The 19,577-nt window shown below is 44.3% G+C and overlaps 2 protein-coding genes across 3 annotated transcripts; one reads left to right on the top strand and one right to left on the bottom strand.

Moving 5' to 3' along the window:
* Nucleotides 1-2,739: 2,739 nt before the first annotated feature.
* zgc:171929 (uncharacterized protein LOC100124596 homolog) lies at nt 2,740-4,678 on the top strand. The gene is made up of 4 exons (XM_047043300.1): nt 2,740-3,014; nt 3,323-3,552; nt 3,777-3,963; nt 4,094-4,678. Exons 1-4 carry the CDS (start codon nt 2,915-2,917, stop codon nt 4,417-4,419), a joined length of 843 nt encoding a protein of 280 aa, XP_046899256.1. The 5' UTR covers nt 2,740-2,914; the 3' UTR covers nt 4,420-4,678.
* A 199-nt stretch (nt 4,679-4,877) lies between these two features.
* Nucleotides 4,878-19,258, bottom strand: LOC124482785 (myotonin-protein kinase). 2 transcript variants are annotated; one of them, XM_047043298.1, is made up of 15 exons: nt 18,781-19,258; nt 15,057-15,148; nt 14,889-14,972; nt 14,560-14,655; nt 13,953-14,101; nt 13,128-13,221; nt 12,688-12,885; nt 12,190-12,438; nt 11,809-11,888; nt 11,606-11,702; nt 11,214-11,335; nt 10,817-10,947; nt 9,692-9,753; nt 9,336-9,410; nt 4,878-6,263 (listed from the first exon to the last, which is right to left on the bottom strand). In XM_047043298.1, exons 1-15 carry the CDS (start codon nt 18,944-18,946, stop codon nt 6,162-6,164), a joined length of 1,797 nt encoding a protein of 598 aa, XP_046899254.1. In that variant the 5' UTR covers nt 18,947-19,258; the 3' UTR covers nt 4,878-6,161. The 2 variants fall into 2 exon arrangements, with proteins under 2 accessions (XP_046899254.1, XP_046899255.1); XM_047043299.1 differs by having other exon boundaries at nt 12,250-12,438.
* Between the last annotated feature and the right edge of the window lie 319 nt (nt 19,259-19,577).

Here is a 19,577-nt window from a genome sequence, read left to right as displayed (position 1 = left end):
TTGAATATAACTGTTTTTCATATTTTAATATATTTTATAATATTACTTAGTGCAGCTTTAAATTGTTTGTAATCAATGGACACGTTGCACACCCTTTGGTTTCCAAAAGTCTTAATTTACATTTATGCATTTTTAGCTGACGCTTTTTTTACTGTTAATGTAGTAAGATTGAGGATTATAAGATATCTACTGTCATGTGACTTAAAACCATTTTACAATATGTGCATTCAGCAACGGCAGCGCGGCTTCATGTCAGCCGGCTGCATACGGCTGTCGGGGCCGCCGGCGCCGCCGGCGCGGCACGATGTCGAAGACACCTAGTGATTATACTAGTGCACATGAAGCACAGCTTTTGGCTATGGTGGCCAGTAGGGGTCACTGTTGACAAAGGTTTCAAGCGTTTCATAAAGACAAGTCAAATGTTTCAGTTGTTAGTTATTGACAGTTTGGTTCTGCCCGCACCTAGAGGAGTTACAGTAATGAGGAAAAGTGAAAAAGTTCCTTTGAATATTTGTCTTAAGTATCATTATTGTGTGGTTCCACACTACTATACTATTTAATATGGAAGAAAACGTTTTTTAATATGCCCCAATACATAGTGTGTCCAAAACAGGCCCCAGTTCCCTGCATGCTTTCCCCTCCAGTACAAGTAGTGGTCATGTGATAAAGTATATGTCCTAAGCATGTTGCATTGAACTGTGTGTATTTTGTAAGGGCAGCTGCAGTCTCTAATAAAAACAAAAAGTATTTATTTTTGCTGTAAGTTCGTGAGTATCTAAATGGACATTGGGTACCCCATGAGTGTGACTGTCACTACTAACAGGATGGGGGTTTCTGTTCTCTCTATTCACCCTGACAAAGTCATTCACGTGCCCTGTCCTCATTGGCAGTCAATTTATTTTATTGTTCAGCATGTTACTCTGTCACCTGACAGATATATTTCCCATTAAAATCATAGTACCTTGAAACTGAATATTCAGACCAGAGTGCTTACATTACATCAACAACTCAATAGCAACTCTTCAAAATGTAACATACAAAGTAGAGACAGACTACAGTAATATATCCTGAAAGCCAGGAGTGTTTACAGACAGCACCTGTCCTACCTTGTCTTTGTGGTGAGAACCTTCCAGGGATTTCCATGCTGCATCACTCAACCTGGGATTTGCATACAGTTAGGCAGCTCTGAAGGACAGCAACACACAGTACAATCAACAGTCTCCAGTCTTTGTAAGGCAGTTCTGCCTAACCCTTTCTGACCTCCTGAAACCCTGAAAACCAGTTTTGAAGTATTAGAAGAGAATAGTCCATTGGCTGAGTAGGTGTGGTCCTGTACTTTGCTGAGGCCTGGTGGAGGCATGAAGGGAAGGTGACAGCCAGTGATGCTCTCCCATCCTCACCACCCTCTGGAGGGAAGGTGACAGCCAGTGACGCTCTCCCATCCTCACCACCCTCTGGAGGGAAGGTGACAGCCAGTGACGCTCTCCCACCCTCACCACCCTCTGGAGGGAAGGTGACAGCCAGTAATGCTCTCCCATCCTCACCACCCTCTGGAGGGAAGGTGACAGCCAGTGATGCCCTCCCATCCTCACCACCCTCTGGAGGGAAGGTGACAGCCAGTGATGCCCTCCCATCCTCACCACCCTCTGGAGGGAAAGTGACAGCCAGTGATGCTCTCCCATCCTCAGGATGACAGGGTCATCTTTCACTGAAACCACGCTAGGTCTCAGCGCCAGGTGCCACCCTCTGGAGGGAGATCAGCAGCTGGCGTACCAGGAAGTGTACCAGGAAGTGTATCAGGACCATTATTGCATACTTGTATGTTATCATACAAACAGCCAACGTGAAAGCCTCAAGGGGAATTAAATAACTGACTGCTCTTTAAACCGGTATAATCTTCGTTCTTACCAAAGAGGTCACCAATGATCATCTTGTCGAGTTGTGCTTCCAGTGACCTCCAGGGTATTTGCATGAGAGTTTTCTGCAGCTACATTTGCCATGCAGAGTCCAGTGAAATGAGCCTTTCAAAGTTCCGTTTCAGTCCTTTGTTACTGAACAACATGGTGTGGTAACATCAGACATGTTTCAGGTTTGACCTTCATGACTTGTGAATGTCAGAAAGGCCAAACATCAATTACTTTTAGTTTTTGTGGTTTGTGTTTGTGTTTCAATGAACAGATAATTTGTGAAATATAAAGTGTGACATGGTAGACATATAAACATGTATATATAGCTAGGGAACAAACCAATTAATTAAAAATTAATCCTTCAAATAATTGTTTTTAAAGCATTGGGGGATTATCAGATTACAGAGTGGGTGAGGACAACAACAATACTTGACAGTTCACAAGTTCTTTCAACTGAGCTGTCAACGGATGGCAAACAGTCCAGGGCTTAGTCCCTTTCACAGCATTTGAAGGGCCTTTGTCTGTGTTGTACTAGGGGCTCAGCCTCACCAGACCATCAGAGCCATGAGGAGAGGAAAGTAAAGGCAGATTTTACTACCAGTTCTGAATGCTGGCTTCTCCGTGCACGCTCCTGTTACTCAGGGCCTCAGGTCAACATTTGCATGCCAAGGTCCACTTGAATGAGGAGGCCAGATTCTCACTGCCTGCCATGCAAAACCAGCGGGGGACCAGTTAAAAGAGCATCATGTGCACAGTCAACACAGGTGCACACCAGTCAAAACACCCCCCCCCCCCCACCCCCCCCGAGCCAGCAGTCTCACTCAGCTCAGTTCAGGTTATGGAAATGAGTGCAGTGATTTTCTTTAGCTGCTTAGTAGGTGGACGTTGGGGTGGGTAAAGTGTGTCAGTTGAAAGAGGTATAAGGTCCGCCTGGTCCCAACCCTAATAAGGGGGACAGTCAGATGTGAAGGCAGAACCTAGAAGGTCTTGGAGGACAGCAGAGGAGAATGCCACGGTCCTTCCTTGTAAAGAAGAAGCAAGGAAGGTGTGGGGGGTGGAGATGGAGACATCCCCAGCAGACTGGCGGGCAGGAAGATAACCAGACGCGTGAGTGGTGATTTTGGAATCTACTGTATTAATGCTTTATATGTTGCTCCCTAATATGCAGTGACAAAGAAAGCAATTAACACACTTGCACATAATTGCACATAACACATAATTAGTTCATTTGTTAGAAGACATTCTTTCACCACATTTGTGTATTGTTTGTGCCATTGAAATCAATGATAAGCAATTTTATTGTATAGATTTTTGCTGAGGTATCATCTGTACAGATTTACACAATAGATTTTTGTGACAATTCTTTATAAATATACTGTGTAACTCACTGAGTTTTCCTGTCTTCTGTTTGACAGTAAGTGAGGAAAAAGAGCTGGCATCTTCTCCTTTCACCAGCCCTGGACCCTCCCAGCCCTCCAGTCCTCCCTGCTCCTCCACAGGACCAGGGAGAGGATCTGGAGGTGCCACACAGAAGGCAGTGGCGGTGTCTGGACCAGGTCCAAGCCAGAGCTGGCCGACTCTCCTCACACAGACCCTGGCCCCAGCCAATTACTTCCATCCTCATGCACTAGCCTCCAGAGCCAAGGTACTTTAATTCCATTCGTCCCTAGGGTTATCATTTTTAGACAGCAAATCCACATGCATGGTTGCTGTGTATAAATCTGTAGAACCAATAATGTATAACATGTGTATGGGACGGTATACAAATGTAGCTGAGTGCCTACTTTTGTTGGTCAGCTTAGTAGCCAGAGTAACAGTTGTGATTGTAACCCTGCTGTAGTAGTGAAGCTGTGCTGTCCTCTCCCCCAGCCCCGCTCCATGCCCACGTCTGCAGGGGACCACGTGTGCGCGCTCTGCCACAAGGTGTTCCCCCTGCAGCGCATGCTCACACGGCACCTCAAGTGCCACAGCCTAGTCAAGAGACACCCCTGCAGATACTGTGGCAAAGGCTTCAATGACACCTTCGACCTCAAGAGGCACATGCGCACACACACAGGTGAGGATTCTGCTTACACACACCATGGAGAATTGTTACTGTAACATCTCAATACTGCTGGGAAACACAATGTATACACGTATATCCAGGCACCACAAGCAAACAGACACACTCTACACCTGCTCCTCAGGTATACGGCCATACCGATGTGAGCTATGTGAGAAAGCCTTCACACAGCGCTGCTCACTGGAGTCCCACCTGAGGAAGATCCATGGTGTAAGGCAGCAGTACGCCTACCGCCAGCGACGCTCCAAGATCTTTGTGTGTGAAGACTGCGGCTACACGTCCAACCGACCAGACGAGTACTTCCTGCACGTGCGGCAGTGCCACCCTGGCAGCCCCGCCCTGCGGCGCTACTACCGGCGCCAGGCGCATGAAAATGCCGGCACGCCCGGCGCTGGGGAACCCAAACTGAGCCCCTTTTTAATGTACTCCACCCCGGGGTACTACATGTGATGGTCTGATGCTGCCAAGAGACAAACCCTTCTTCTTACTCTCCTGGATCACTAAAAAGGATTTAACAATCAAGACATTTGTGAAAAAAATTGCTGGTAGTTAAGAGGAAACATACTTTAGAAATCAATCTTAGGAATTAACTAATAAATATTTTATGAATCAATACTCCAATAATTTGATGGGTGAAATAAAGGTTTATGTTTAAGTATAATTTCATTGCTTTAAATACAAGTTCAATATATAAATATATCAATCTTTAGCTGTGGGTGAATTTCTTTTGCTCAACACCACTTTGCAAACCCAACATGCGTTCTCTCAGGAGTTCCAGTATTTTCCTTGCGCCTACTTTTTTTTGTTTTCATTTAGCAGACACTCTTATCCAGAGCGACTTACAGTAAGTACAGGGACATTCCCCCAAGGCAAGTAGGGTGAAGTGCCTTGCCCAAGGTCACAATGTCATTTGGCACCGGCAACCTTCTGATTACTAGCCCGATTCCCTAACCGCTCAGCCACCTGACTCCCTGACTACTTAACATCACACATGCAGCTTCCTCTTCACTGAGTAAGATGCTTACAGTCGGCTGAAGGAGCTCTTAAAACATCAAGGTGCAGACATGGCATTGTATATAACAGAAAAGTCTAAAGGTCGAAAATCGAATGAGTACATCTGGAAAGTATTCAGACCCGCCACAACCTTTGTCTATAACGGTGTATTTTTAAAATGGTCCTTTTGAATATCACACAATACCCCATAATGAGACATCAGAAATAGTTTGAATTGTTATTTATTTTTAAAATGCACCAAATGCCACATTTATCTTTGCTATAAAATTGATCTTTGGTGCAAAGTGTAAGGCTGTATCAAAATGGCAAAACATTTAAGGGGTATGAATACTTTCTTTATGCACTGTGTATTTGGGATATGAGCCTAAAACCATGCTACAATTTCAGTTCTAACCATCAAAATACATCAATCCACAGAAATATGTTCTCTCATTGAGCCTTATTTCCCTCAAAACAAGCTCTGGAAGATCAACAGTGAACATTACTTATGGACCCCTATATCTCCACGATGTTGCTGCCAACATACTACACATACTGGTAATGCATAAATGTAATGTACTGTGATGGATATTCTGTAGAGGCACAACCTGCCCTAGTGCAATGAATACCTCACACTCAACACAACCCACACCTGGATGCATAGATACATGTATATGCATATGTAATAAAAACACAAACAGTGTAACTGGTCCTGCAAATTCACCAACGAGGTCTGAGCAGACAGCAGTGTGTCTTAGTGTCCCCTACGTTTGCTACTCCAACCAGGGTCCCTAACTTTAACCCTAACCTAGGGTCCAACCAGGGTCTTCTGTCCCATTGATGTCCTTGTTGTTTCCATGCTTTACTTTACATAAACCATCTTAACCTCTCTTGGGTATTTCCTTTGTTGATCCATTTGAAAATGTCCTTTATTTCTGAAATTCCATTTAATTTCTTCATTTCGTCAGTCTAGAACTTCTGTGTCCATCCCATGATTCCCAAATTCAAATTACAACTCCATTAAGTGACAGCAAATCTGAAATCTTATTCCCCTGTTTTGTAAACCAGGAAGACCCTGTGGTTTGCCTCCTGTACCGAGGTGGAGTCCACCTGGTTCCATCCTGTTGTCTCTGTGGGGCCTGGCGGGGAGACAGGCGAGGGGAAGAGATGCTCCCGCTCGTTGTTGGTGAGCAGGGCCGTCATGAGAGCTCTTTACAACACTTTCTCCCCCAACCCAGCAGATCACCCCCCTCCGCACACACCAGCAGGTATGACTCACACCTCGCCTGTGGCCAACGCACCTGTGTGTGTGTGTGTGCGATAGAGGAAGAGAGAGAAAGAGGTAGAGTCAAACAATAATATAGAATAACAAAATGTTAAAGTATTCCTTTTCCCTCAACATTGATAGATCCATCTCTCAGGTGCATGGTGTAGTGTGATCCCTTGACCAATGTAAAGCAACAAGATGTGGTGTGGTATCTTGTGTAGCAGGATGTGCTCAAAGAACTTATATTGACAAGTGAAAGCCAATAGAATTGCAACACCAGTGCCCGGTAGCAGCGCTACGTTCCCGCCATTTTGGAGAGAAAGCGACTCGGCAGTCCCCTAACTTACTGTTGCCTTTGGCAATATCAGCTGCTTTCTTAAACTGAATGATGACAACACAGAATAACGTAATCACTAGACTAGTGATCATCAAGTCCCTTTTAACAGTTGATTTTACAGACTTACAGACAAGTCTTACACTTTTTTCCACAAAAAAAGTTTTGTTCGAAATTCTTTGATTGAAGCGCATTTTCTATTGTGCTGAATTGGCTGTGAAATTCACTAACTTTGGGTGTCCAAGATATGATGGATTCTGATATGTATCAAGAATCTAGCCATGTACAGGGCTCAACATTAGCTTGTCTGGGACAAGTGGAGTTTTTTGTAGGGCAAGTCTGGAAGAGAAATATACTTGCCCCACTGGACAAGTTAAAACTCAAACAAAATAAAATGCCATGATACTTCACGTTATTTGCCACTCATTACGTCTATTTTACCGATTTTATTTTACCGAAAAAACGCTAAAGTAGGCAAATGGGTAGTACATAACATTTCATAATACTTTCAGTAAATCAAGCATGCTGAAAGACCCCGTGAAATGTTAGCTATGGTCTACAGCTAGCAAACTAACGTTAGCTAGCATCGACATTTGCAAACTCAACTTCGGTAGGCTATCCTCAGTATTTGTAAGCTAGCTAAACTTATACTATATCTAAAATAATTTTGCAGACATAACAATGGTTTTTGCCAAAAAATGTTGGTGTTAACTTTACATAAAAAAAAAAAAAGTCCCTTTCACGGCAGAGGCTGTTTCCAAGGGATCCTTTAAAGGGGCAATTGACTGGGTTTTTTGGGTATTTCACACTGTTCCTTAAGGTCTCCGAATAGGGTATGTAACATTGGTTGGGTTGAAAATGGCCTGGGTGCTGTTCTATGCCCTCTTACAGATCGTCTGAAATGTTCCCGGGAAAAAACACTAGCTTTTCTCCTTTTATGGTATGCTCATTAATATTTAGATAAGCTGCGCGCTGATTGGTTGGTTATCAACGAGTGAAGCTGGGAGCAAAAACGCAACACGGCCAACAGCAGCACTCGCTGAAACACTGAAGTTGGAGACTTGAAATAAAAACGTGCAAATAAATCTATTGTGTCTACACAACACTGTTTTCAACAGATTGACTATATAACATTTGAAATGATAACATTACTTGTTTCCACTTCTGTTGTTGAAGCAAACTGGATTGACTTAGGTGGGTAGAACATTAGGCTACAGCTTAGCAACCAAACATTGTTGCAATCGTGATTCTACTCGGCTTCAGTTAGCTAGCTAGGCTAGCTCTAGATATCTTGCTGTAAAATAACATGACAAAGATCTGGACAAACATGCATCGTGAATTGTAGATTTTCATTACACAGGTTATTTATTTGAATGAAACACAGTCAGGAACATGAATCAACGTTAGCCCCATTGCCAATAAACTAGGCTAAATTATCACACATTCTATGCTCTTGCGTTAACTAGCAAGCTAAACTTGTTTACATGCCTACAGTCTAGGTGTTACTAGTAACAGTTAGCAATGCTAATGTATCCTGTATCTAAAACCTGCCTTTCTCCAGTTCTTTCAAATAGATTATCTAGACAGGCGTTAGCAATAAGCCAGGCTGCAGTTCGTTTTCTGGCTATTTTTCGGAAGCTTCCCTTCTAATGCCGACTACAGCTAGTCTAGCTAGAGTCATTTTATGTGTGTAGAAACGTATTTAGCATTCTACCTGGTATGCTATATACAGGAAACTTTAGCATTGCTAATAACTGTTAGCACAACATCTTACTGTCCTTATAGCTTGCGGTTGCAATGAGCATATGGTTGGAACAGCACCTCTTTCCAGGTTCAGCTTCCTAGCATATCCTGCTTGAAATTGTCCAAGGTTGTCAAAACTGTCTTGGGTGAAATGTTCAGAGCAAATTAATGATTGAGTGTCGAACTTCGCCTGGATCTTCTCATAGACAACAGCAGCCATGCCTGTTGAATGTTTGGCTCCTTGGGAAGACTGTAAGTGTTAGCCTTCCCTGTACAGCCTGGAACACAGCATTTACGACCGTGGTCCATAATCAATATCCTTGTTATAATTCAAAACGTTCTTCTTTGTAATTCCTTATAAGTAGCCTACACAGAGCAGCGCGCAGCTAAACTAGTATCGGAGATAGACGCTACCTCTGGCTGGTCTGGATGTAAATTCTGGGGCGTGACAAAGATACAGACCAGAGCCAATAAGAGAGCGATCACCGGTCCTACGTAGGACCGGTGGCTTTGTTGAAAAGCTAGCGTTTTACAGCCAAATTTTTTCTTTTTGAGATTTGAATAGGAAAGAGGTGTCAATAGACTTTGATATTCACGGTATGTTCAGTTTACCCTCCGAACTGTCGTTTTTCAACAATGACAAGGTAAAATCGGTTTTGCAGTCAATTGCCCCTTTAAAAGGTGTATACTTTACAGTTGAACATTAGCTGATATTTAACTACGTACATTTAACCGATACAAATGCTGCTAATGCTTGCTAGGTACACAGCTGCCGACACTAGCTAGCAAACGTCAACACAAAAAATAAAATGATCTGTTACCTATAACTAGCTAGTATGTAACTATCTGTGCTCAGTGTTCTCATGTAACTCCAGTTGGAATATTCACTCCACAATGGCGGCGCGCTACCGAAGCTTCACCTATTGACTGTTATCAAAAAAGCATCAGAGTTTTGCCTCTTGTGCCTCTATACTCTTTGATGTGGTGTGGTATCTTGAGGAGCAGCAGTATGTGGTGTGGTATCTTTACCCTGTGAAACAGCAACAAGTGGCGATGTAGTGGGATCACCAGCGGGTAATGACAGGCGGGAGGCACTGTCTTCATCTGGAACACAGTCAAATCAGGGCATCAGTCATTGGGCACAAGAGCTTAAAGCAGTAAAAGACATTGGCCCTGATTACAGGAGAGTTTATGGAGTTATAGAAATTGTTTTTGGCACTTTCTTGACATGTTTGCTTTAATTACACAAACAAGCAGGCTGTGAACCGTGTATGCTGATCCACCTGGCTCTCGGCAGCAACAACAGCTACGAGCTTCCATAAGTCAGACCTATGTCAAAAGTGTCTCAGATAGAAATGGAGAAAGAGTGGAGTGAACAGGCTTACATGCCCCGTGAGGTCCACACAGTGGGCAGGCTGACACAGAGGTGGAGAGCAGACGCACAGCTCTGTGATAGGAGAGAGAGGCACATTAAGAGAGCAGCTCTGTAATTGGAGGAGAGAGAGGCATATTAAGAGAGCAGCTCCGTGATTGGAGGAGAGAGAGGCACATTAAGAGAGCAGCTCCGTGATTGGAGGAGAGAGAGGCACGTTAAAGGTTAGGGTTACTGAACCAAGGATACAATGAAGATGCAAATTGGGAGGTGTGTTGCCGAGGACAAAAGGATGTGCAATGTGAGTGAAATTGTATGACCTATTAGAACAATAAATACATCTATACTATTTTCGCTGCCATCTTCAGTGGGTTCCCTAGTCTCAAATTGAATTTTCTGACCAGTAGGCTAACCCTAGCTAGCTAACTACCCATATGACTAAAGATTGTATAGCCAGCCATCTGTTGTAGTGGCTAACTGACAAGCTTATTCAACTAATTGTTGATTTAAAATAGGGACATTTATGTCTGTTTAATTAAAAGAACTAGCAACCTGAAATATATTCCACGGGCTCTACACTAGTTCTCCAGAGCTAGGGTTCTGACATTTTACCAATTCAACCTCTTCTACTGGAAAGACATTTAAGGAGACTTTTGCATAAGTATGGTACTGCTATTGTGCATTGTAGGAGACAAATCTTTGTTTCCTGAAGAGTAGATCTAACATTCCATCTACAAAAGGCTCACCACACCGTTTTGATTTACTGAGCGGAAAGTCCACTCACTGCATACCAGGTCTATTCTTAGCATTGATATTTACTGCTGCGACCAGAGTGCTCCAACATATGCAGATGCAGCTTAGGCTTGTATGCTCTGTGAACTTACTGAGTCTCATATCGTCTGGACCTCTTACCATACAACATTTATTTTGAGACTGCAGACTGTTGAGATGCTAGGCAGTATGATCACCTGTATGAAAAAGTTGATCTGATGTGCTCGATGCAAACCCTAAGCCCACCACAGGTTATGGATAGGAGGCAGAAGGAGCAGCTGCTGCTCAGAGGATAACGAGTTTGGAGGGGATGCGTCGGGAGGGGACGCGTCGGGAGGGGACGCGTCGGGAGGGGACATGTCCTTGCCTGTGTCCCTGCAGCTCCTCAGACCCTGGATCTCCCCTCTCAGCCTCGCCAGTTCCCCCTCTAGATCTCCTCTCAGCCTCGCCAGTTCCCCCTCTAGATCTCCGTTCTTCCTCTCTGCCTCTTGTAGCCGTCTGGGTGGATGGATGAAGACATTTATAAATGAGAAAAGGCTGAATTTAAAAGCATTTAATGGCAGTAAATTACAGTAATTTATTGTTGTGTTATTCATTGTAATTTATTCATAGGCTATCCTAATTACATTCACATTGCCTTCTACATAGTACAGCTACTATATGGATGTGATTTTGCAGAATGAATCAAAAGGAAAGGAAGGGAGTAAACGAATTTAAAAGCTCGAACTGAGTATTTAGTGTGTTGCTCATGGGGTTCTCTGCACCTGTGCAAATCTTCATCAAATCTCGTAATGTGGTCCTGAGCTGTGCTGTGAGTGCACGCTGCAGAGCTCTTGTCCAGAGAACCAGGCAAGTCTTCTGCCTCTCTGACCTGCCACACCTGAGTCTGAAACCCACACCACCGTCACTTATCAGACTGCCTGTCCAAGAAAACACAGTCAGGTGGGAGATACAGCAGCCACTAAACCCAGCTAGCCGTCACAGCTGACAGACACATCTAATAAGATGCTGTCAGTGACAGCTTGCATTCTCACTTACAGATGCAAAGGACTTGGGACGGTACTTCTGCTAAACCAGACCAGGAAAAATATTTATAGTCATTTAGCAGACGCTCTTATCCAGAGCAACTTACAGTAAGTCAACATGGCCAACCAACCTGCTTCTCTTGAAGATGAAGACTTTCACATTCTCTGAAACGCTGGTTATCAAATTCAATCATGATGTCACAACTGCGATCCAAGGCCCCTGTCTGCCTGTAAGAAACTGACCTATTAGCTTTTTTATATTGCCTATATTATATTATTATCTGATTCAAACTTAAAGTATTCACACAACTGCTGGGATATACCAAACATGTACCTTGTGGCTGTGTAGGAATATCCAACAAAAGCCAAGTGAACGCCAACAGGGGCCCTGTCCATCACATCAGACAGAGTCTCCTGCCGGACGATACCAAACATTTACATTTAGTCATTTAGCTCATTTAGCAGACGCTCTTGTCCAGAGCGACTTACAGCAAGTACAGGGATATTCCCCTGAGGCAAGTAGGGTGAAGTGCCTTGCCCAAGGACACAACGTCATTTGGCACAGTCGGGAATGGATCCGGCAACCTTCTGATTACTAGCCCGATTCCCTAACCACTCAGCCACCTGACTCCCACGATAAAACATTTAAATACTTGACCAAATAATTTAAAAGAAAAGAGAAAAACAGTGATGTCATAGTGTGTGTACAAAGTACCATTTCACTCAAACAGTCATCCAGCACATCAAAATTGGAGGTGTCGGTGGGATTGGACACCTCAGGCTGGAAGGGAGCGGGCAGCTGGTGCAGGGAGCCCCAGTCCAGCCCACTGAAGAAGGGATGATCCCAGAAGTCTCCTGGGCCCTGACGCCCCAGACGGGTCTCCCGCTCACAGATCAGCCCTGAGATTAAGGAACGTGCCACTTCTGACACCTCAGGACCAGATGCTGGGAACTCAAAATACTCCTGGAGGATAATACGATGGACCCTTGTTTGTTAGGAAAAATATACAGATGTAATGTATCTCAATATACAGTATCTTGTTGGTAGATGTACAAGACCTTTCATGTTAAGATGTTAATACCTATTATATTTCATTTGTCAACATTCTGTCACAATTATATTTTAAGTGCACAGTAACTGCACTACCAACATTCCACTTTTATCATACTTGTCTTCATTCTGAGCCAGCTGTGTCTGAGCCTGCCCTCTGACCTGGAAGTGTACGATCTTTGCGTACGTCTGGGAGATGGACTCTGTGTAGAAGGGTGTGATGCCCAGCAGCATCTCGTAGGCACAGACTCCCAGTGCCCACCAGTCACACTCCGGCCCATAGACCCCACCGCCCTCCACGGCTCGCAGGATCTCTGGGGACAAGTAGTCAGGGGTCCCCACCGCCAAGGAGGAGTGCACCTACACACGCACCGTAAAGCATGAACACAATCATCAACACACACACCGTTTGTACTGTACACATGAAAGTGGGCGACTGATGGGAAACGAGGGGCAGGTTTCCCCAGCAGTGTTTTTGGGGCTATCTTATTGTTATTATCCGTGACCTATGCACTTTGTAAAGCTCTCTCTTGGAAGTCGCTTTGGATAAAAGCGTCTGCTAAAGGAAAAAATGTCAAATGTAAATGATGGTCATATCTCACCATGCCATCCTCCTGGACCCTGAGGCAGGAGCCAAAATCTCCCAGCCGGATGTGGCCTGTGGCGGTCAGCAGGATATTGTCAGGCTTAATATCGCTGAAGAAGGATAGACAAATAATACACACAAACACAAACAATGTTTATAGACAGTTGTGTATGTTTGTAATGATAGAACAGGTTTCTGCTAGCCTGACGTTGTCATACTCTCAGTTGGGCTGTGACTATGGGGCGTGTGTCAACCGAGCTCGTAAAACAAATGCCTCTTCGCTCAATTGGATAGACCTACAACCAATCAGAGCAACGTAATATGTTGTTTGTTGAAAACGAATTAAACCCAAGCGCTCTTTGGTGACGTTGTTGATTACGTAACTGTTGATCATCTGTCCATCATCGTATAAAGCCCGCCCTGACAATTTAATTGGTCCAAACAGCTCCTGTTCGGATATAGTTTTTCCGCAATCGAGCCCCTCCAGACCCAACTTCCCGACCACATTTTTTTGTGGGTGGGGATAAGTTGGGCTGGCAGCCAGGCTAGGTTTCTGCATCTTTACACAGTACATTTCCAGATAGCAATACCTCATTAAACACCTTGGGGGCAATCACACTGTGTTGTTAGCTGTGTTTCTTGATAACTAGTGTAAACGGGTTGTGTTTCAAGGCAAACTCTAGACTATGGTTGGTCAATGCTGTTGTGTAACCGATGCTTCAAATGTTTTTATAGCTTTCATTGTATTCACACTATTTTAAATGTCTTAGTAACGCCAAAAACATGTTCCCTTGCTGACCTGTGAGCTGTGTGTCTGCGTAGCCAATAACAAGAGACTCACCGATGCACATAACCCAGTCTGTGGACCGAGTCTATGGCCAGGATCATCTCAGCCAGGTAAAACTGGGCCATGTCCTCTGGGAGACGGTCCCCAAACTTGCTCAGCAGGGTCAGCAGGTCCCCCCCCACATAGTAGTCCATCACCAGGTACTGAGAAGGAGACAAACAGGGACACAGGATTCTTAAGATGGAAACTAACCTTGTTTTATCGTTCCGTTGTTACAATTGTTTGTGATACAGAGATATTAGCAATCTGATGTTGAACAAGTATGCAGGGTCTCCAACCATGTTCCTGGAGAGCTACCTGCCTGTTGGTTTTGCTCCAGCCACACTAATTTGACCTGATTCAACACAAGTTACCTGATCCACTAGCTAATTATTCGAATCAGGTGTGCTAGATTAGTGTTGGAGTGAACCTACAGCCAGGTAGCTCTTAAGGAACAGGGTTGGAGACCCCTGCAACAAACAACAGATATAGTTATGCACTAACCTTAACCCCTGACCAACTTCTTGCAATCCCTGACCTTAACTCCTCACTACCCTGACCCTTAACTCCTAACCCCTAACCTTAACTCCTCACTACCCTGACTCGTTAACCCCTTACCTACCAGATAGTTGTCATCCTGGAAAGCGTAGTGGAGCTCAGTAATCCAGCGTCGGTCGCCCTTCAATAGAACCTCTCTCTCCTCCTGGTAACATGCTGTCTGTGTGGCACACACAATCACACACATGCACACACATGCACACACACATGCACACACACATGCACAGACACATGCACACACACAAACAATGAGACTAATACCAAGATAAATGTTGACCCACATCACAAGCTACAAACAACAAAGGAAACTTGCTCCTTCTCAACTTTGCAAACTTTGAACAGACTTCATGTAGTTCTGTGTTGGTGTGTATATGTGTGTGTGTGTTTGTGTACCTCTCCTCGTTTCAGCATGTCCCACTTGTTCATGATTTTAAGGGCATAAACCTGTTGCGTGTTACGCATCTTTGCCACGGCAACCTACAATAGCAACGTGAATGTAAACATGGGAATCATATTAAACTGCTGAATGAGGCTAGTATGATCCCAGCATCCTCTTCTCACCTCACTGAAGGTCCCTCGACCAATCACTTTCAGGATCTTGAAGTCGTCCCTTTTAATGCGAGTTTTCTTCACCTGCCTCACCAGGGGGTCAACTGTAATTGGATAGAAAGGGGTTAAGGACATAAACACAAAGGGTGTACATTTTATTACAAATGTGGTCATTTGTCTGTAATACTGTGTACATCCCCTCTGACAGTAACGTGTCGTTAACAACCATCCCCTGACTATCCTTGTGTCAAACAAAGTGTCAAGAGTCTTCAGCCTCTAACGTGTGTATGAAAGAAGCCGAGACTAGCAATAACTTAGCACCCAGTTTCCCTTTAAACCCCAGCGGCCCAAAGTAGAGCCTGCTGTGTGGTTTCTGAAAACAGCTGGCTGGCTAACTAACAGCTAGCTAACCCTAACCCTAACCCATTTAAGACTTTTTTAAGGCACATTTATCCGTATCGTTTTTTCCTCTCACCCTTGTGGGGAAGAATGCAAGCAAGACCAAAGCAACGGTGTACAATATTCAATCAGTGAGACAGAGAGATAGACAAACAGACAGAGAGCGACAGAGGGGGGGGGGGGGGGGGGGGGGGAATGAGAAACTGCCAGGATTGATCTCTGATCAACACCATCATGTGCTTTACAGACTCCCACAGTGGTAATAGTAGAGTAAGGTACTGGTCTGCCACTGTACTGAGACACACCAGGCCTCTATCATCATCAGTACACTGTACTGAGACACACCAGGCCTCTATCATCATCAGTACACTGTACTGAGACACACCAGGCCTCTATCATCAGTACACTGTACTGAGACACACCAGGCCTCTATCATCATCAGTACACTGTACTGAGACACACCAGGCCTCTATCATCAGTACACTGTACTGAGACACACCAGGCCTCTATCATCATCAGTAAACTGTACTGAGACACACCAGGCCTCTATCATCAGTACAGTGTACTGAGACACACCAGGCCTCTATCATCAGTACACTGTACTGAGACACACCAGGCCTCTATCATCAGTACACTGTACTGAGACACACCAGGCCTCTATCATCAGTACAGTGTACTGAGACACACCAGGCCTCTATCATCATCAGTACTTCTCATCTGCTCTGACCCCAGTATGGTAGAAAGAGAAGCCTGAGTAAACATTTCATTTCAAGTGCACGTGCACATCTCTGGTACTGGTCGGGTACTCTCTGGAGTGCATGTGTTTGTGTGGTATCCTCTGGAGTTCATGTGTTTGTGTGGTACTCTCTGGAGTGCATGTGTTTGTGTGGTATTCTCTGGAGTGCATGTGTTTGTGTGGTATTCTCTGGAGTGCATGTGTTTGTGTGGTATTCTCTGGAGTGCATGTGTTTGTGTGGTATTCTCTGGAGTGCATGTGTTTGTGTGGTATTCTCTGGAGTGCATGTGTTTGTGTGGTATTCTCTCTTGTGTGAGTACCTTCTCTGGGTGCCAGTGTTTACCATAACCCTTTACATGGTGGAACTGTGCCAGCCTTTCTGGCTCATAAATGAGAATAACTCCCATCTAAACAGACATGATCAGAGAGGTGAGAGAGAGAGAGAGAGAGAGAGAGAGAGAGAGAGAGAGAGGAAACAGATACAGGGTTTACATTCTTTAACCTTTTCGTATTCGTAATGATCTATCGAAACTGTTTAACTATTAACTTATTTTACCACTAGGTTTTAACTTTCAAAATACTTTAGTTAGATATGGTAAACAACTCCTTTCTAAAGTATACCATGTTACCAATTAATACAGGAATACGGGAAAGATCAGTTAACTTTTACAAAAAAAGATTAATGCAGACAAGGAAAGACTGAGCAGACACACTCAGCTGTGTTTAACAGCACACTCAGCTGTGTTTAATAGACAGACAGCTGTGTTGAGCAGACATACAGTTGTGTTGAGCAGACAGACAGCTGTGCTGAGCAGACAGACAGCTGTGTTGAACAGACACACTCAGCTGTGTTGAACAGACATACAGTTGTGTTAAGCAGACAGACAGCTGTGCTGAGCAGACAGAAAGCTGTGTTGAGCAGACAGACAGCTGTGTTGAACAGACACACTCAGCTATGTTGAACACACAGACAGCTGTGTTGAACAGACACACTCAGCTGTATTGAACAGACAGACAGCTATGTTGAGCAGACAGACAGCTGTGTTGAACAGACACACTCAGCTGTATTGAACAAACAGACAGCTATGTTGAGCAGACAGACAGCTGTGTTGAACAGACAGACAGCTGTGTTGAGCAGACAGACAGCTGTGTTGAACAGACAGAGAGCTGTGTTGAGCAGACAGACAGCTGTGTTGAACAGACAGACAGCTGTGTTAAACAGACAGACAGCTGTGTTGAGCAGACAGACAGCTGTGTTGAACAAACAGACAGCTGTGTTGAGCAGACAGACAGCTGTGTTGAACAGACAGACAGCTGTGTTAAACAGACAGACAGCTGTGTTGAGCAGACAGACAGCTGTGTTGAACAGACAGACAGCTGTGTTGAGCAGACAGACAGCTGTGTTGAACAGACAGACAGCTGTGTTAAACAGACAGACTCAGGTCTCACCACTCACCATACTCAAGCTCAGTGATTTGCCCCATTACTGGTCAACTGTTTAATTCTGACACCCTGCCTACAAGATAGACAAATGCTACAACTAAAATAAGAATCTCGATCACTGAGATATATGATACTACCTTGCCATGGCCACAAACACACACACACTGGCACTCACACTTCTACCATACTGTAGCCAAACTATTTGACGTTCTGATTATTGAGAGAGATGTGAGTGAAATGGATGTTTAGAAAACATAAGGAGCTGCCCAAAGACAGAATTAGAGAATGTGAGTAAGTGAAGGAGAGAATGTGTGTAAGTGAAGGAGAGAATGTGTGTCTAATGTTCCCAATAAAACACACATACATAGTAGTGGATATGTTGAGGCAATGAGCCAAGTTCTGTGATATACTTTGTATACCTGTATGTATATATTTGTGTGTCTATATGAGTTGAAATGAGCTTGTGTGTGTGTGTTTACATATCCAGTAGTGTACATGGGTGAATGTGTGAGTGAGTCAGGGAGGAAATATCCCTGGAGGGTCTGACCGCGGGTTAGGAGTGTTATCTTGCATGACCTTGTATCTGCATTTTTACACCCCCAGTCCCCTCCCCACCCACCCACGCACATGCAGACACACCATGACTCAGAACTCTGGATAGAGACATAAACTAGGTCATTCATTTCATTTATTTTATAAAGTATTAATAGATGTTAACGCCTCATGGTTTAAATGAAAGATAATAGGCTATGAGTTAAAATCAGTAATTAAAATATGTTTTAAATATCATCAACAGTTGCTACCTAACAAGGCTCTCTATATACAAAAGCTTGCTAGCTAGCAACAAACTAAAAAACGCTTGAAATAGCTAGTTATTATTCTCTTCCGTTTTTTGTAAATAAAAAAAGAAAACCAACTTGGATAATACTTTTTTAAATGAATATTCAAAGTATGGAATAACATCCAATACCAACTTAACCCCAACTAAGTGTGTGTGTTTTGTAAATAAAACTTGGATTAAATGTTCACATTAATAAACAAAGTGTGTATTCACACCCAATATACAGATGTATGTGGCAAACAATTATTTGGAAGTGGAAGTACAAGTGGAAAGGTCATGATCTGAAGCACACAAACACACATCTGAGGGCCACTCACCCCATTGAAGGAAGCCTGAGATGTACTTCTCTCTGGCCAGGTGTGAGCAGCAGAACTCCTGATACACTCCCACCAGCAGGTCTAGCAGCGTCTGTAGACCCACGGGCCCTGCAGTCTGAGGACCCTCCAGCAGACCCGTCTCCTGGTGCTCTGGGCCTGCTGACATGCTGGCCAGCAGGGAGCCTTGCCTGGGTTCAGCGACAACACCAGTCCCTGGTGTCCATGGGGCCTGTCGTGCCTCTGGTGCCTTTCGCTGGTTGAGAGGGGAGTGTCTATGGAAGCAGTCCAGTGTCCACTAACTGAGGCAGCTGGGAATTCTTGTGGGTTTACAGTTGTCAACCAGTCTGTTTCCTTCCTTCTCTGGATAGCCCTCCTTCCCTCTTTTTTAGGATTGCCCTCCCTCTTCCTCTCCGGACAGCCCCCTGCTCTTTCTCTGCTCACTCTGTCTCCCTCCACCTGTCTGTCACTGTCTCCTTCCACCTGTCTCTCTGCTCTTGGCTCACTCTGTCTCCTTCCACCTGTCTCTCTGCTCTCATCTCACTGTCTCCTTCCACCTGTCTCTTGACTCACTATTTAACCCCGGACTTGCTCTTCCTGTTTGACTGTGTATGCATCTCTCTCTCTCTCTCTCTCTCTCTCTCTCTCTCTCTCTCTCTCTCTCTCTCTCTCTCTCTCTCTCCTCTCTCTCTCTCTCTCTCTCTCTCTCTCCTCTCTCTCTCTCTCTCTCTCTCTCTCTCTCTCTCTCTCTCTCTCTCTCTCTCTCTCTCTCTCTGCTGCTCCTCTCTCTCCTTATTCTT

The sequence above is a fragment of the Hypomesus transpacificus genome, chromosome 20 (assembly GCF_021917145.1).
Source record: "Hypomesus transpacificus isolate Combined female chromosome 20, fHypTra1, whole genome shotgun sequence".
Classification (NCBI taxonomy): Eukaryota; Metazoa; Chordata; class Actinopteri; order Osmeriformes; family Osmeridae; genus Hypomesus; species Hypomesus transpacificus.
This window is presented reverse-complemented; position numbering and strand designations above follow the sequence as displayed.

Bases quoted from the DNA above. Each gene is read 5' to 3' on its own strand.
- zgc:171929 (XM_047043300.1), top strand. From the start codon at position 2,915: ATGCCACGGTCCTTCCTTGTAAAGAAGAAGCAAGGAAGGTGTGGGGGG. The intron at 3,553-3,776 runs GTACTTTAATTC...CCTCTCCCCCAG, and splicing joins CACTAGCCTCCAGAGCCAAG to CCCCGCTCCATGCCCACGTC. The intron at 3,964-4,093 runs GTGAGGATTCTG...CCTGCTCCTCAG, and splicing joins GCACATGCGCACACACACAG to GTATACGGCCATACCGATGT.
- LOC124482785 (XM_047043298.1), bottom strand. From the start codon at position 18,946: ATGTCAGCAGGCCCAGAGCACCAGGAGACGGGTCTGCTGGAGGGTCCT. The intron at 14,102-14,559 runs GTAGGTAAGGGG...TCTCCTTCTCAG, and splicing joins TCCAGGATGACAACTATCTG to TACCTGGTGATGGACTACTA. The intron at 11,336-11,605 runs GTTGGTTGGCCA...TGTGGGTTTCAG, and splicing joins TTCATCTTCAAGAGAAGCAG to ACTCAGGTGTGGCAGGTCAG.